The sequence below is a fragment of the Podarcis melisellensis genome, assembly GCF_964234715.1.
Source record: "Podarcis melisellensis genome assembly, chromosome: 2".
Taxonomy (NCBI): Eukaryota; Metazoa; Chordata; class Lepidosauria; order Squamata; family Lacertidae; genus Podarcis; species Podarcis melisellensis.
In genome coordinates, this window is record NC_138529.1 from 14,137,542 (window position 1) to 14,155,786 (window position 18,245).

The 18,245-nt window shown below is 45.0% G+C and overlaps 1 protein-coding gene across 1 annotated transcript in view; it reads right to left on the minus strand.

The window, feature by feature from the left end:
• Positions 1-17,619, minus strand: part of BAZ2A (bromodomain adjacent to zinc finger domain 2A) — a 40,459-nt gene extending 22,840 nt beyond the window's left edge. The window contains exons 1-7 of the mRNA XM_081896652.1: positions 17,424-17,619; positions 9,975-10,112; positions 6,703-7,248; positions 4,391-4,555; positions 1,332-1,553; positions 175-372; positions 9-70 (exon numbers count right to left, since the gene is read on the minus strand). Coding sequence (XP_081752778.1) covers positions 9-70; positions 175-372; positions 1,332-1,553; positions 4,391-4,555; positions 6,703-7,248; positions 9,975-10,110 — 1,329 coding nt within the window. The 5' untranslated portion in view covers positions 10,111-10,112; positions 17,424-17,619. The remainder of the gene's footprint in view (positions 1-8; positions 71-174; positions 373-1,331; positions 1,554-4,390; positions 4,556-6,702; positions 7,249-9,974; positions 10,113-17,423) is intronic.
• Between the last annotated feature and the right edge of the window lie 626 nt (positions 17,620-18,245).

An 18,245-nucleotide genomic window follows, 5' to 3' on the forward strand; every position in this document is an offset into this window, starting at 1 on the left:
GCTACCTACCCATGCTTTAAGGGGTACCGCACCTCTTCTGCTGTGGCTATCCGCCTTCTTGGAACATCACCTGAGCAGAAAGAACTACTGTTACCAACACTAACAAGCACCGGCTAATGTTTTTAAAATGCAGTCCAGGCAGCTGAGAGGTCTTAAGGAAATGGGTCTACTTACTTTTTGCTGACACACTGAATGTTGAGGCCTCGTTACTGTCCCCCTCTATCATGGATGTGGAGTCTTCTGGGCAACTGCTTTTGGTTACCTTTTCCAAGGGGGTATCTAGAGCTTCTGGTTCAAGTGGTGCTTGTGAATCCAGAAATTCTGTGCCCTCTTGTCCTACTTCACTCACAGCTGTTAACTCCAGGCTGCTGTCTGCAGCAAAGAAGGCAAAAACAGGTAAATGGGGATGCAGAGAGGAAAATAATTATAATCTAGAAAAGCGAACACAGATGAAGAAGAGTAGAGGTTAACAGTACTTAGTTATACATCTACCTACACACTTAAAGAGCACTCACATAAATTACTCACTTTGCGCTAAGTCAGAGTTTGGAACCCCTGACCTGTGGGTCAATCTTGGCCCATTAGGGGGTCCAATTTGACTTGTGAGGCTGTTTCCCCTTAACTACACTAACCCATCCATTAACTGATGATACTGGTGACATCAGCCGATGGGCAGGAGGTCAGGGATTAATCCTGCCTTGGCTATGTGTTCTTTTCCCAGCATAGTTTTCCCACTGTGCATTGTTTAAGACACTTCCAAACAGACTTCAAGGAAGAGGGGGAGAAAACTGAAGGCCTCACAGTATATAAAAGAGTCGCGTCATCTATGCATTCCAAATTTAACCAATTCCTTATCTTCTGTACTGAAGTTACTCAAGGGTTAGCACACATTTCCCATTCTATACTGTGGTTGCTATGAGATGCAAAGTCTACATGCACCTCAAAAAGTAGATATACAGCCTCTTCAATAATGGCTAATATATCTCAGTACAGTTTAATAACAATCTACTGGGCATTATCACAGCACCCCCTCCAGGACATTATGAAGTTAAGATTATGATTATCCTCAGACAATGGAAGAAATTTAATCCCCATCTATACCAAAAACATAATGGCTGTACTGTATAAACCTTCATTTATACGTCTTCAAATGAACATATGCTACAATGTTGCCAATAATTACAAGATAATTTATTACTAGAACACAGCCCACCAGGACTCTAGATTTCTTTCGTTACAACCCAGAAGAGTCAAACCATAAAATTTATAGTTCAATATTCCTCTAAACAAAGGGGCAGCTATGTCTCTTAGAACCTGTAGTCCTTTCTCACCTTGCAAAACAGACTCTTCAAGAACAGGCGCCAAACTGGCATTTCCAAAAAGTGAGGTGTCAGGCTGGCTGTCATCCGCCAATAGACTGAATGAGTCGGAAGGGTTGAGAGAGGGGCTGCCAGGACAATCCAGGGCAGAGATGTCAGGAGGGTCCTCCAGAGGAGATTTGCCACTCACCAGCTCGGATGTATCCATTTCATAAAGATCTCCTGTCCCTGGGTCTGCAATTCATGAATTGGGAGACACATCTGTTGCTTACCATCCAACTCAGCAGCCTCACCCCCACAAAAATCTCAGCCAGGGTCACATGATCACTTACATGCTCTAGAGCACTTTTAATTTGCCAAATGAGACTGGTCTTTAATACTAGCCTTCTAAAGAGAGGGAGAAAACAGATTGCAACTTGGACAAGGCCAACCATGATTTGGGGATGCAGGTGGCGCTGTGGGTTAAACCACAGAGCCTAGGACTTGCTGATCAGAAGGTCGGCGGTTCGAATCCCTGTGACGGGGTGAACTCCTGTTGCTCGGTCTCTGCTCTTGCCAACCTAGCAGTTCGAAAGCATGTCAAAGTGCAAGTAGATAAATAGGTACCGCTCCGGCGGGAAGGTAAACGGTGTTTCTGTGCGCTGCTCTGGTTCGCCAGAAGCTTAGTCATGCTGGCCACATGACCCGGAAGCTGTACGCCGGCTACCTCGGCCAATAAAGCGAGATGAGCGCGGCAACCCCAGAGTCGGTCACGACTGGACCTAATGGTCAGGGGTCCCTTTACTTTTACACCATGATTTACTAAAGATTTGAAATCCAGTCCAAGTTCAACTTTCTAATCACTTGGTCACACTGGCTTTTACCTCTATGCAATTCTTTTTAGAAAAGCACCTTTTTAAAAAAGTAAAGTTAAGATAGAAAACCATGAGTGTCTGCTTGTTAAAAACAGCACTTTTATAGTTTTCTTTATATCCTGCTCTGTAATCTCTACTACGGATGGAGCAGTATTATGTCCATATCACAGAGAGAAAACTGAAGCAGAGGGAATACAAGCACACCTAAGGCCAACAGCACCTTCATGGCAGAAGGGGATTTTAACCAGGGACTTCCCAGTTCACATGATTTTTCTCACACGGAGAAGGGAATTGCCTGCAGTTTCATGAAAGTGAAAACCAACACAGTAATTAGATTTCCCCAGTTCCTGGGAGAATTCTCAGAAATGTGGAAAAACAAGATTATAAATTGGATCATCTATATATGAAAAGGTATTAGAAAAGCTGATGAGAAACAACTTCCTCATCAACTTTCATAAAATCTGATGTTTTTGTTTAGGAAAACAATGATGTTTTCATACCTCTTCCAATGTTGCAAACCTATTACTCAGGAAGGTGGATAAAGGAATAATATATAATTATGAATTCAGTTATCCTCAAATGAGGTTGTAAATTGAGAAAGATGCTCAAGATGAAGGAATATATATGCCTTCATCAGTGTCAGCCACTTTCCTCATCTTAAGGGAGTTAAAATAATTAATTAGAGTGTTAATTGACTTAACAGTGGATAAAAAGTTTGATAGCAAATACTGGAAAAGATGTGGTCAGGATAGTGGCTTATACACACGAGGCAATGCATGATAATTGAAGCATATGGGTATTAAAACATGTTGGGGGACAGTGTTAGAGCATGGTCAATTAACCTATATATTGATTAATTATTGGGATATTGTAAGCAATATATTTCCAGTAAATATATCTGATCCAAAATCTATTAGGAGCAACAAGAATTGTAATTTCATGGTAAAACAATAAATAATGAAGTTGTAACGACTGATAAACACCTATTATCTATGGATAAATAATGGTAAGGGTAGAGCTATTTAGGCCAATGAAGACAGAAGCTATTTTGAAGTTATTGGAATATGCATTGTGGACCTCAATTTATACATATAGCAGCGTGCATGCTCTTCTTGCTTTTGTGAAACTTGCAATATTTATTTTTCTTGGGTTATTCTGGATAAAGTTTAATAAAATTGATAGCATTAAAAATCTAATGGAGTTATATATAGACAGCTACATGCGTTCAGTTTGAATCTCTGGCTTAAAGTACTGCTGGAAAATAAGGATCCTGCAAGGAGATGTTTATCTACGCTTAAGGCAACTTGCTTCCAAACACTAGTACAGTGGTACCTCGGGTTACATACACTTCAGGTTACATAAGCTTCAGGTTACAGACTCTGCTAACCCAGAAATATTACCTCAGGTTAAGAACTTTGCTTCAAGATGAGAACAGAAATTGTGCTCCGGCGGCGCAGCAGGAGGCCCCATTAGCCAAAGTGGTGCTTCAGGTTAAGAATAGTTTCAGGTTAAGAACGGACCTCCAGAACGAATTAAGTACGTAACCAGAGGTACCACTGTATTGGAATCAAAGGTCAGGTATGAAGTTTAAATAATGGGCCAAAATTGGAGTCAATAACTCTTCCTGTGCCAAATTTACGAGCCAGCTGTTCTCTTCAGGGTAGCCTATTTGCCACCTGTCTATTGTTTTATACAGCACAAAATGACCCCAAATTGCTATTTTGGGACTCTCAAAGTGTCCATTTGGCATTATGTAGAAATATAGCTCAAGAGGAAATTCAAAACTGAGCATGTGCCTTTAGTACCATTAATGCTAGGGTCCCTACACTGACGAGTCTCCTATTTAATCCTATCTGAATGTTTTTGCTTTAGCAGCTAGCCACAATCATCAGTAAGATGGAGAAAGGGCAAACAGGCTTAGCACTTTTGCCCATAGCTGCCTAGGCTTAGAGGGCAAGTATCAAAAGGCACAAGGACAATGTTACTGCAGAGCCTGCACATCTGTAACAGCAGCAGCACATGCTCACACATGGGAGCTAGCTGCAGACAGCGCACAGAACACTTTGTGATCAGCAGAGAAGTTGCTACTGACTGCATTTATACAGGCCTCAGGACAAACTATCCAGAGAAGCCCCTTATCCAGCAAACTCCATATAGCTGTCGCCATAACTGATGACTTCATGGAAATGATGCAAAAGCAAAACCCGACCCCTGTACCTCTGTCCAGTGATTCGAATGGTTCCAAGGGGTCCTCCAGTGGAGGAGGAATCCGAGAAGCATCTTCCAGGCAACCACCTCCAGCATCAGGTTCCAAGACAGAAGCTTCCTGGCTAAGAGGCTCACCAACAGGAGAAGGACCACTGTAGCCACATATTTTCAACTCTGCAAGAGATTTTTGTTTTTAAAAGCTATATTATACTTTCCACATCATTAAAAAGTCAGCCATCAATTGGAACCAGAGAAGTTACGGAAATGAACAGAACATCACAAAACAACTAATCAGCATAGATGGCAAAGTAAAGTCAGGAACTTTTGCCTTTTGTGGAACAAAGTGTCTGATGATGTCGCCAAAGCAAATCAATAACGTATCACTCCAGTGTACCTTGAAAGCTGCATCAGATAATGCCTTGTTGCTTGACAAAAGCACCCACTCTAAGAATAGCCTTTGACATGACACAGCAAGCTCCAGGTCCATGAGGTACTTCTGGGATTGCAAAGCTTTTTGAGTTAAGGTCCACATATACAGCTTATCTGTAGTCAGGGTCTTTTGACACTGAACCAAAGTAAGTTATTCTGCTGCTCAAACACACCTCAACCTCATTCCTCTTCAAAGCTGATATGTGACTTGTATTTGCCTGAGTTCACACCCTCATTTTGCTTCCACAGGATTTTCCAAAAATCAATGAACAATAATAATAATAATAATAATAATTTATTTATACCCCGCCCATCTGGCTGGGCCTCCCCAGCCACTCTGGGCGGCTTCCACAGAAACCAAAAATACAGTAAAATATCACACGTTAAAAACTTCCCTGAACAGGGCTGCCTTAAGATGTCTTCTGAATGTCAGGTAGTTGTTTATCACTTTGACATCTGCTGGAAGGGCGTTCCACATGGCGGGCGCCACTACCGAGAAGGCCCTCTGCCTGGTTCCCTGTAGCTTTGCTTCTCGCAATGAGGGAACCGCCAGAAGGCCCTTGGCGCTGGACCTCAGTGTCTGGGCAGAATGATGGGGGTGGAGACACTCCTTCAGGTATACTGGACCGAGGCCGTTTAGGGCTTTAAAGGTCAGCACCAACACTTTGAATTGTGCTCGGAAACGTACTGGGAGCCAATGTAGGTCTTTCAAGACCGGTGTTATATGGTCTCAGCGGCCGCCCCCAGTCACCAGTCTAGCTGCCGCATTCTGGATTAGTTGTAGTTTCCGGGTCACCTTCAAAGGTAGCCCAGTGTGAACTTGTCACTCTCGTCCCCCTTAACTGCAGGTGCCTTCTGGTGACTTAAAGGGCAATTCATGATCAGCACAGGACCTATATGACTGAAACTCCCAGGTATAAACTTAGGTGGTGGTAGTGGCAAAGAAAGATTGCTTCTCTGCCACCTCTGCATTTTCAAGTAGCTGGTGGCAAACTGGCCTTTGAAATCTGGCCAGAGCAGGAAGGCAGCAAGACAGCTAGAGGCCTCCTAAAGCCAAGTCTGATAGAAACTTTAAGTAGAAGGTTGTCTGGAATCACGCTGAAGTAGACTCCATGGATAGGAATAGTCCAGGAGAAGCATCACCTCATATTAGCCTGCCCATGGACCAAGATCAGCAGGGGAGGCTCTACGTGTGATTTCCCTGCTAGGCCAAGTTCAGGGGCAGTGATGCAACAGTGTCTTCTCTTTGGTGGGACCGCATGTCTGGAATGCCCTCCCTTACGAGTTGCGTCATGCACCATTATTTGCTTTTTGCCAGCAGCTAAAGACAGACCTGTCCGCCTAGACTTTGGGAGGGTTGGGGAGGATTAATATTGCAAGTCACCAATTTGAAATTTATTTGCTAGCTTTAATGAAACAGGAATGTTGAATATTCTAATCATTAGTTTTAAATATTCTAGGTGCATTTGATTTTCGAGTAGTTAAAATCTAGTATTTTAATGATGTAAACCCTCGGGCAACCAGTGAAGGACAGGTTATAAATATTGTAAATATATTTTTAAAAATCCAAGTGAAGCAGGTGTAATGATTCATTCTCTCCATCACTGCTCCCTTAGCTAGAACATGCAATAGGGGAACAACCATAAAATTCTGAACTGTGAAGAATTTTAACGGCACTTGGCACAATGAGCAGGATCAGCAAATCTCCATCCTAAGATGCTCTTAGATAATTACATTGTAATAAGACTCTCAGTCTAGCAAAGACCCTGCCTTTTACCATAGCCTAATGATTAATCCAGACATGAGTGTGTTCTGGGGCAGACAGGCAGGGGCATCATATTGCAAAGGTAAGCTTCCTGAATAAAAAGTTTGGGTACCATTGGCAGTCATACCTGGCTGTGTGTTCTCCAGCTCCATGCTGCCAATCAATCTGGTGCCATTTTCTGAGACTGCCGAGGAGGTTTCCTTCACTGGCTCCTCACGGCCTGGTTCATCCTGCTGTGGTGAGAAGTCCTGGCTGCCAGAGCCAAGCATAGGGGAAGGCTGAGATGATGTGTAGAAGCTGGATGGGCCATTTTGCAGGATTTCAAAATTCTGATCATCAGGGAAAGAGTCATAGAGCTCTGTTGAATCAAAGTTAAGTCCCATGGTCCCTGGAGTGCCGTTTGCCCAGAACTCTTGCCCACTGCCACTTCCCCTCAGATTGGTGGTGTGCCCAGGTGAGCCTTGCCGATTGCCTCCAGCAATACCGTTCAGTGGATACTGGGAGAACAGCGGGCTGTCCTTGAGGTTGTTGCCATTGCCAGATGGGTACTGAGAATAGTTCCAGAGATAGTCATAGGGGTGTTGGAGGTGTGAGTTGGTTGAGGAGCGGGTCCCTGAAGTACTAGCATGAGATACAGTAGATAAGCCATTAACATTCATATCTCCATTCAAACCTGTAAAAAAAAGGAAGGAAAGAAGCTATTAAAAATTTACAACAAATGCAAGGAACACTGACTGAGGAGAAAGTTCTATCCACCTTTGGGCCTGTCTCTTTTTACAAAATAGGGGTGGGGAGATAAAACACGACACAATGAAGTTGAGTAAACTGGATAAGAAATGCGTATTAATGAGTACTTTGAAAAAGAATTTTACAGTCTCTGTTCTCTTAACAGGCCTATGAGGTAAGTCACTATTCTGATTTTACGGGGGGGGGGGGGGGGCGGCGGCTCTGAGATTAGTTCATCACTCGGTCTGGGTTTAAGATCAGCCCAAGCCAACACTCTAGCATACCTCAAGATGGTTGACGGGACTGAATGAAATAACTTCATGAACTTTACCCTGAGCTCCTTGGAGTGTGGGCAAGGCAAAAAGACACACACACACACACACACACCTCAGTGCATCTACTACTCTCATATGCAGTATTTGAACCCATTCCCTTTTTTGCTAAATCCCCCCCCCCAATTATTTCCTCCCCTTGCCCTACTGATTTCTATTTTTTTGCCACATTCTCAAGTCATGTTTCTAAGTTTTTCTTGGTAACTACAAATGATAAAAGATGCATTAGCCTTTAACAAATGTTGACATGCCCCCCTTTCTCCCCTCACCTCCCAATGTATGTAGTCTTTTCCACCTAGTATGTCTTCAGTATGGGAAGAGCTGTAATCAGGATGTATTTTCTTTCTTGTCTTCTGGAAAAAGATGATGCTAATTTTGATCCGTTTCCATCCTTAATCAATGAGGATTGCAATGGCTGGGCTGACCTTTATAACGGTACTATTTCTGGGGTGGCTGTATCTGTACTTATTCTAAAGGTTTTTGGAAGAAACTTTATTGGAATCTGAGTGGAAAAGGCAAAATAGGTGGTAGCAGCTAGGGACTGCAAACTAGATAGGGTCCTAACAGCCAAAACGGCAGAGGCCCACTGAACAACAGAAGCAGCAACAGAAGTGGAGTGTTGGTCTGTTTTGAAGACCTTTACCCTATGTGACCAGATAGACAGAATTCTAGAAAGGCTACTGGCTCCTTGCAAGCCAGTGGGGAAAACATTTCTGGATAAAGAAAATAGGGTAACCCTGTTTTGTTTTTTGAGCCTAGGTGGAAAAGAGGGGATATGGGGGGGTGATGTCTTGGTCATTGATGTACAAGATTAGAACTACTATCAATCAAAGACAAAGCAGCATTTCCATGCTCTAGAAGGAAACTGAAAAGTGTTTCATCCTCCCATACTTGTATTCAAGTAGGCATCTTAAGGAGAAAAAGGGAGCCAGGTTAGGCTCCTCTTTTGAGCTAAGTGGTGTCATAACCCAAGCAGACTCTCTCCTTCCAATGTAGCTAGAAAGATCTTCAACATCTATAAAGGGGGAGAGGAAAGGACAACACCATTTCCAAGCCTCTCCTCCAAACAAGGAAGTGAACCTAAAAAGGTGTTTTTTCCTGAAAACTCTTCAATTTACAGTTACCTTCTTTATTTCTTGAAGTGGTCATATTGCAACATCTGTAAATTGGGAATGTTTTTCAGGAATACACACTTTTACTTCAGCAGCTTTTGAGATTTGCCTTAGGTTGTTGCTGTTTTTAAAATATGTTCTCCAATTCCCAGCTCCTCTATGCACTCTTTGTTAGTTTACAAGCAATAGCCTCACTTTAATATTCTGCCAAATTAATTAATTAAAATTAATAAACCTTTGGGAAGCAACACCACTACTGAAGAAATTATGCAAGGTCAGATAAAAACTGCACATTGGGAAATGCCTTACATGGATTATCCTAAATCTTCACAAGCCCTTCCAAGCTTGCTTTAACTGAATTATAACATATTTGAAACAGCAACAACTCTTGAGCCCAGATACATGCAACTCAGCATGCTAGCAGAAACCAGCGCAAGGGCTTCCACAAGCACAACAGGGCTTCCCCCCACTTCCCCCCATATGCTCAAGAGAAGGGGTCAGCAACCTTTTTCAGTAGGGGGCTGGTCCACTGTCCCTCAGACCTTGTGGGGAGCTGGACTATATTTTTTGGAGGGGAGAAATGAACAAATTCCTATGCCCCACAAATAACCCAGAGATGCATTTTAAATAAAAGGGCACATTCTACTCATGTAAAAACACGCTGATTCCCAGAATGCGACTGGGTCAGATCTGGCCCCCGGGCCTTAGCTTGCCTACCCATACTCAAGAGGGTCAGGAGAATCCCCAGAACAGAACACGGTGGGGGGAGGGGAGAGTATTCCACCTGGCAAGAAGAAATGCTTGAACTGACAGAATGTTCAGAAGAGTGCAAAGTTGAATTCCTCCCCTAAGTTCCATTCCCAGCAGGCAAACAGCACTCATCTGAGTTTTTATTCCATGACTAGCCTTAATTCTTTCTCCCACCTTTAACAGGAAGAAAGAAAATATCGGATTTTCACATAATATCCAGTTGTGCTTTCACAGTGGCCTGTGAGAATACACACAACTTTGCCTGTTGCTGTGGTATTCAAGTTCTTTACACTCCTCCTGAGGCACAACCATCATCCACACAGTTCTCCTTACCATTCTGCAAAGAGATACTCAGAAAAGAAGTGGAACCTCAATCTATAAAGGCAAGGCCTAGCAGTGTTTGCTATAAGACCATGTATGATCAACGCTGATGCCTGTCACTAAGGTCAAAAGACCCAGATCCATCGCCCCACACTTACTTTTCCCTTGCTGAGGGAAGTTCATGGGAGATCCATTTGTGTAGACATTGTCCCCTGAGGAAGGCGCAGGTTTCTGTCCTGAGGCAGCAGGTGAAGAGGGAAGGCCAGTGAAATTAAAATGGTTGTTCGCCTCCATTTCTAAGGAGAAAAGAAAATGCAAAAGATGCAACAGTAAAGTTAAAGTCATTACATAGATGCTGTTTTTCACAGACAGCAGTGAAAAAATCCTCCAACATAACATGTTAGCCAGTGACTAAACAAAAGATACCAAGACATTTAGTGTTTTATCACATCTTATCCCAATAATCCTTAGAACAAGATACAGTGGTACTTTGGTTTACAACCATAATCCATTCCAGAGGTCCATTTGTAAACCAAAACAGGTTGTAACCCAAGGCCCGCTTTTGCCAATGGGGGCCTCCAAAAACTTTTTGTTCGTAATCCAAAAAAAAGGGTTATAATCCAAAAAAAGTTTGCAAACTGGGACATGCACTTCCGGGCTTGATGTGTTTGTAATCCAAAACGTATGCAAACCGGACTGTTTGCAAACCAAGGTACCACTGTATTGTAAGGTAAAACAACACTATTATCCCCATATTGCAAATGTGGGGTAGGCTGAGAGAGAATGGCTTACCTATGGCCAGCCAGGTGGTGCACTAGTGATTACCTGGCTAACAGCTCAGTCTTGCAGCTACTATGCTACACTAGCTCTCAAAATTAGCAAGCAGGGCAGATGCTATACCAAAAGGACAGATAGTTTAATGTCCATATATTTAAAGCCATTGTGTCCCTTTTGATAAAACCCAGGCTTTCATCAGAAACTGTGCAACTAAGTTCACCTTTGACTGCTTGATCTCTGCCTCTTAGGAGAAAGGGAAATGTCCCCAAACACACAGTGTAAGTCCTCACATTGAAATCCTTATAAGAAAAATATACCGTATTTTTCCGTCTATAAGACACCCCCGTGTATAAGACCTATTTTGGGGGACTCAGATTTAAGAAAATGGGGGGAGATGGCCAAGAGTATAAGACGCCCCCTAATTTTTGACATTATTTTTTAGGGGAAAAACCTAGTCTTATAAATAGAAAAATACGGTATGTCATGAGGTGACCAGCAGCACCAATTTCACCTTATCTTGAATGGGGAAAGTTCAGCCAAGGGTTCTGAAATCCTCTCAGGCACTCCTTTCTAATACCAGAATATATTTAAATACATCTCTTTTGCAAGCTTCAGGGTTACTCTCACTTAACTATCAAATAGCAATATGTCCACAGGATGGTTCTTAATATGTAGTTATAAAGTCCACTTGCCACACAAATAGGCCCCTAAAATTCTTTCCTTGGAGAGGAAACCTAAGGACCAAACAGTTCTGGAAAAGTGATTAAAACGCTCCATTACTACTGAGAAAGAGGGATTCAATGTATTAATGCAGGGCCGTTCCTGTTTTAAAAACATTTTACTGAGCCTGCTCCTTCCGTGGCTTTCTAGGCCTCATGCACTGCAAAGTAGTATGTGAAAATTCCTCATCAGATGATGCAAGCTTTACCAAAGCATCACCGCCCCCGCCTAGCTAGTCATTTTCTCATTCCACAGGGATGCAGATGAACTTTCGCCTCTCTGCAGCTCTGGGAAAAAGCCACCATTTCCTGTTACTGAAATTAATTCACTAAATAGATGCACTGTTCAAAGAAGCTGGATGAAAATAAAGCAGAGGGCATAATCTCTTGGCATGGAGCCTAGTCCACTCCCTGCGTGTCCAGTGGGACATCTGTGGCTCCCAAACATGGCATTCCTACCAGCTTCAAGCAGGACCTTTCCCTCCCCACCCCTTTGAAATAGAAGACTAAAGAGAAAATGCTCAAGGCAGGTCTGGACAGCTGCCAAGGAAGGCAACACATGGATGAATGAATGAGGATGGAGTTCAAGCTACAGATTCAGACCAGTCTGACAATATACATCTTCTGCATAAGTAAGCACATACATCACAATAAATCACCAAGGAAACTTCCTTACTAAAATAATTACGGCAGACACAGTTTATATTACATCTTGAATCCAGAAGCTTTGCCATGAAGCTTTGCTATTAAATAATACTTCTTCCACTCAAAGCTCAGAACAAACTTCAACAAACTAATTGCCATCAATTTTGATTTTAATTAATTTTTATAATGTTTTTATAATGTTGCACTGTTTTAGTGTTGTTAGCCGCCCTGAGCCCGGCTTTGGCTGGGGAGAGCGGGATATAAATAAAATTTATTATTATTTATTATTATTATATAGTGCGGCATCCTGTATATATGAGTATGAACAGTAGAAAGATATGACACTTGCACTTGGGCGACTATTATGGAATGACCTAATATTAGGATACCCCTCAAAAATAATGATGGCAGATGACACCAATCCTCTCAAACAGTTTACAGTCTGAGAACAAACACATTAAAAGGAAAGTCATGGGTATATTTCCTCCCCCTCCTGTATTTGCTATTTGTTTCAAAAGTTTTACTGAACCTAGTACCTACTTCATAAATTTTGGCACTAAGAACAGGTGCCCTTCCTGTGTGCCTCCTCAAAACAGAACCAATACAGTGGTACCTTGGTTTACGAACTTAATCCGTTCCGGAAGTCCGTTCTTAAACTGAAACCATTCTTAAACAGAGGCGTGCTTTGCCTAATGAGGCATCCCGTTGCCGGTGCCCTTCCACTGTTCGGATTCCATTCTTAGACCGAGGTAAAGTTCGCAGGCCAGGACACTACTTCCGGTTTTGTGGAGTTCGTAAACCAAATTGTTTGTAAACAGGACTGTTTTTAAACCGAGGTACCACTGTACCAGGAATGGCTACCTGTCATGGTCAATGAACGGTCAAACCCCTCACACTGCTTAAATGAAGGCTGTCATAAGCATGCAGTGAAAATTAATGACAGATAAAAGCTTTTTAGGTGTGGGACAAAAGGGAAAATAATGGAAAGGCTTTTAAGAAGAAAGCTACAGAGAAAAGGACAAAAACCACCTAGCACATTCCACAGAGAAATTTCCCCCTGCTACTGTAGTAGTGGTTGAAAGAGAGCTAAGCAGTAGGGTGTGGGCTCCTCCTCTCTAGGCATGTCCATTCCTTCCGAGGGGTGGGCTCCATAAGCCAAAAAAGTTGCAGCCTTAACTCTAGAAGTGTCTCAATATTGCTTAAAATATACACCGTACCCCCCATCTGTATGCCTCGACAGAAAACATGAAGAACAGCACCTTTCCAAATGCCCTTGCACAGGGACAGAGCTTTGAAATGCTTCACTGCCAGGAAGGAAAGTGCTAGTGACCAAAATGTAAGGTCAAAAAGTCATTTAGAGAGATAAAACCAGAATGCAGAGCTGCTTCTTTTTCAGAATCTTTATTTCTGCCAAGCTGACATACTTAGATAATTGACCAGGTCAAAATCAATCACCCTGCCCTTTTCTCCCCAGGAAGTAATCATTGTCAAAATCAAATTTATGTACCCAAACCAGGTGTAAAAATAAATAAACTAAATGTTAATGAAATACTGTACGCATTTCATCCATAGCTTCTGCTTCACTGCTTCAATCTCCCTCACATCACGAAGCTTCTCTCTCCCACACACACCTCTATTACTGCAATGTCATGCCAAGCTCCACCACCTAAACTGCAAGGCTTCTGTAGCTGCAGAGATGGGGGTGGGGAAAGGCTTCTACTAATAGCAGCAGGGAAAATGCCTTTCCCTCAACTCAATATGCACTGTCAGGAATCATCTCTGCAACGCACTAAGGCCACCTATTCCACTTGCTGCACCCCTTTCAAAAAGCAATGGATCCTACCCTGACAGTGCACAGCAGCTGAGTTGAACCATAAAATTACTGTGAATATCCCTTTAAGGGCCAGGGTAGTAGCAGAAAAGGCAGCTGCTGCTCCAGCACAGGGACAAACAGAGCTGGAGCTGAGGTGAAGTGCTGGAAAGGCCTTGTAATTAAAGGGGAAGGCAGAATGGTTTGTTAGGAAAGAAGCCAAGCAAAATGGATGAATTAATTGCAGCCAACAAGAACGACAGAAACAGTTTAAAGGGAAGGGGTGTGGTTTGACAGGAGCTGCACATGCCAGAATAACACGGAACAGCTGATATAGACAGAGGTCCTGTTTGTAAATATCTCAGGCCTATGTCTCTCATGTGATCCCAGCAGAAGCAGATGTTTCAAATGTATGAAAAGGATGGGAGCAGGGAATCCTATAGCCTGAGAAAGTAGCAAAGGATGAAACCATAGTTATTCATTTCTCCCCGTGGGCAGGGCAAGTAGTTAATAGTATGTACAGATGGGTTACAGCCTTGTCGAGTCAGGGCCTCTTCTGTTTTTAACTATTCTTAGTGAATGGGTGTGGAGTTTGATGCATGCTCATGCTCTCCAGCCACAGAAATGAAACACTCTGCCTACAAGTTTAAGACCTCCTGTCCTAAGCTGTCAAAATGTGCTTCAGACAATGTGGTCAGTCCTACTTTGAGAGTCCTACCTCCATACTTCACCATAAAATGCTCTTCTTGCCCTAGCAGAAATTAACAACAAAAACCTTGATATTTTTTTTAAAATCACATTAAGTACTTTTCAGGTAGAATTTTTCTTTTTACAGTAACGTATTTGTAAGACTACAAATTGGGAACAGGAGTTAAATTAGATGCACCATCTTATTAAAGCTTTCTTTTTATGAAAGAGGGAGTATGTTATGACATTTGTGAAAGATTACCATTGGCTGAGGCCAAGAAGAATCTAGAACCTTTTAACCAGTAACTGTTTTTCAGTTGCTGAGGACTGTCAAGTTCTATATCTGTGCAATGCAACCAAGCCCCTGTAAACACAAAAATGTCTTAAAAGGTATAGGGAGCTTGTGTCTCTCTTGATGTTGTTCAACTCTGGCTCCCATCAACCCCGGGTAGCATGGACAACATTTAAGGATGAAGAGAGTTGTAGATCAACAACTTTAGGAAGGTCACAAGCCTTCCATCTGTGCTTTAAAATATGGGCCACGTGATTTAATTTGCAGGAAATCAAAGATGAAAAGGGATCATGCATAGACTTCTTTTAGGAAGGCTGCCATAATTTACCTCTCAATGACAATATATCTGTTAGTAACCTTGCACTGTTTGGTTTTCCATGGTTATGTTGTTTCACTTGAAATCCAACAAAAAGGAAAGGCAGAATGCTCTGTGAATGCAACCAAGAATGACCCACTAACAAATACCTCAGGATAAATGGTGTACTCTAGGCAGTACTCTAGGCAAATCATAAAATAAGTATATACTTGAGAACTATATGTAAGTGTGACACGTATGAAGAATATTTGTGGGGCATAGGAATTTGTTCATTTCTCCCCTCCAAAAAATATAGTCCTGCCCCCCACAAGGTCTGAGGGACAGTGGACTGGCCCCCTGCTGAAAAAGTTTGCTGACCCCTGCTTTGTAGCTTCCCCTTTTGCAAAGTTAGAATATATATGACTGCCTCTTTAAATTCCATGTAACTTTAAAAAGGTGGCGATAACCCTAAACTACAGGATCTTGTGCCAACTGGCTGCTGGGGAATAGGGCTAATCTAGCCAAGGAGTTTAGGGAAAGCCAGAAACAGAAACCAAATCTGATTAAAAAGGACATTTCAAAAAGCAACAAACACAGCTGCCATTTTCCGGCCAGTTCCTGCAAGGTTGGGGGAGGGAGCAGAGGAAAGAGGGCTGTTTGCATCAAGATGCTGTAAGCAGAGGAAGAGGCAGCTCTGGTCTCCCACTCACCTCACTGCCAGTCACCGGGGATTCCCTATGCCCACACCCCACCTCCACACATACACAAAGGGCTCTCTCAGCCCTAACCATCATCCAGTCAAACCACATTTGCAGCCTCCCTCATGGTACTAAGATCTTGGCCTCTCAACTTCCGAAATACATGGAAGACTGCCATCAGAAATTACCCCCATACCACCTACATACAAATAACACTTCCTGTACACATGCTAAACCTCCAGTATCAGAAACAATCTTTGATGGGGACCCACAGTAACTAGAAAATCCTTCCGGTGCCCAATATGAAAACTAGGGCAGACCCAAATTTCGGAGCCATAATCCCAGATTGTAATCTCTATCCACAAAGCAGAATTCCTGGGTTTTCTTCCACAGACTTGTCATAAAGGCATTTCTGTCTCCAAACACCAGCCCTGTTCAGGATATTAATGACTTGTGTATGTGCTAATAAGATTCCCAGGTATCTGCATCCTTGTTTACAAACCATTCTCTCCACAAGCGGCATCACCAAATTTAGAGATCCCTAAAGGGAAGCCAGGATTCCCGGGTCACGTCCCTACTCCCAAGAAAGGAGCGACCTTTTCTCGTCGATCTAGTGGGATCCTTAGCGAAGCCCACAGATCCCATCTTCCCCCAGCCTTATCTCCCCAGACTCAAGGACCTGCAGCCCTCCTCGCCGCCATGGAAGAAGAGCTGGAGCGCAGGGAGCGGCCGCGCAAAACCGGCCGCCACTCTTTCGAGGCCAACTAAGGGCACCCCAGAAAACGCTCAGGGCGCCTTTCCCCCAACTTCCAAGTGGAGTTAAAACACATCCAATTCCCACCTCCTATACACTAAGCCACAACGCCAACGCCGCCGCCGCCATTCTTCTCCGGGAGCAAAAACCCCAACGCTTCCAGCCCAAAGGCCAGGCCTTGCCCTTCTTCAGTTCGCCTGCGGAGGTGAGCGAAGCGGCGGCCACGCTCCCCTCGCTCGACGCTGCCGCTACCGGGACTCGCCAGCCTCCTCCTCCTCCTCCCCCTCGACTACCCCGCCATGCCGGGCTGGGGAAGACGGGAGCCCCGCCGCATCGACGTGAGGGCGAGAGCCGGTGCCCCGCGGGGCCTGCTCCCAACTCCAGCCCGTCGTCGTCGTCGTCGTCGTCCCCACACGACTCCTGAGAGAAGTTGGCGCGGCGCTTCGAACACGCGCAGCCCCCGGGAGGCGTTATGTCTTCGGCAACGGGCTTCTCCTCCCCCACCGAAGGAGCCTCTTTTCTCCTCAGGGCTTTTGGGGTGGGGGGGAGGGGAAGAGGAGGAGGAGGCCCCCCCGTCTCACCCCAAAGCGGGAGGGCTTCGTGTCCTCCCTCACACTCCCTCGCCTTCCTCTCCTGACTAGGCCTTCGCCCCTCACTTCGGGAGAGCGGAATGAGGGAAACCAACCGCCGCCGGCCGCCCTCCCCCACCTACGATGAAACTTGCTTCGCTCCCCCCCCCCACCTCACAACGACTCGGGCCAAACTTCTCTCGGCTCCCCCTCAGGGGCCACGTCTTTCTCATACGCACCTTCCCTTCCGCCACCCCCCGCCGCCGTCCGCATTTTGGTTCAGCCCCACGCATTACTCTCTCTTTCCTCACCCCACCCCCCCCACCCCTCGCGCGCGCACCTCACACTCCGGACGCCTCACCTGAGGGAGGTGTCAGCCGGCTCTTCACATGGCCCCGCCGCGCTGAGGGAAAGGTCGGACCCCGCGCCGCAGCATGGCCTGCGGGAAAGGGTGGGCGGCGGCGGCGGCGGCCACCGGCTGAGGCTGGTGCGAGGGGAGGAGGGTGGCGCAGGCCGAAGCCGCACCAGGCGAGGCCGTCGTCGTCGTCTCTGGCCAGGAAGCCGAGCTCAGCCAACGAACGAGCGAAGGAGCGAGCGCCGGGGCGAGCGTCGTCGGCTGCGGCGCCTCGCCGCCGGGTCCTAGCGCCCCGCCGCCGTGACCGCGCCAAGGCTTGACCCGGCAAACACCGCCGCTGAGGAGAGGAAGGGGAGGGGGAGCGACCGGGGTTCCTCGGCGGGAGACCCTCCAAATAAACGAACACGTAACCAGATGCGGAAAGGCGTAGCGCGGGTAAAGTTGGCTGCGGAAGCGGAGGGAAAGCCCTGCAAAAGGGGTGGTGGAATTGGAGAAAAAGACCTTCCTCTGCTGACACCGCGCAACTCCGCTCCGGGCGAAGGGGATGCCCACTTTTCGTATGGAAGAGGAGGATCCGGGTTCGATTCCCGGCCTCTCCAGTAGGGTTGGGAAAGAAGAAGAGCCTCCTGCCTTCGTCTGTCTCAAGGGCTGGCCACGTGGGAAAAGGTAACAAGCTCGTTGTCTCCTGCTCTTCTGGAGGGTAGGACTCGAACCCGCGGCTCCAAGTTGCAAGGAAGGAGAGAGGATACAAGGAAGAACTTTCTGGCAGGAAGATCTGTTTGACAGCGGAACGGTCTGCCACGGGAGGTTGTGGGCTCTCCTTCCTCC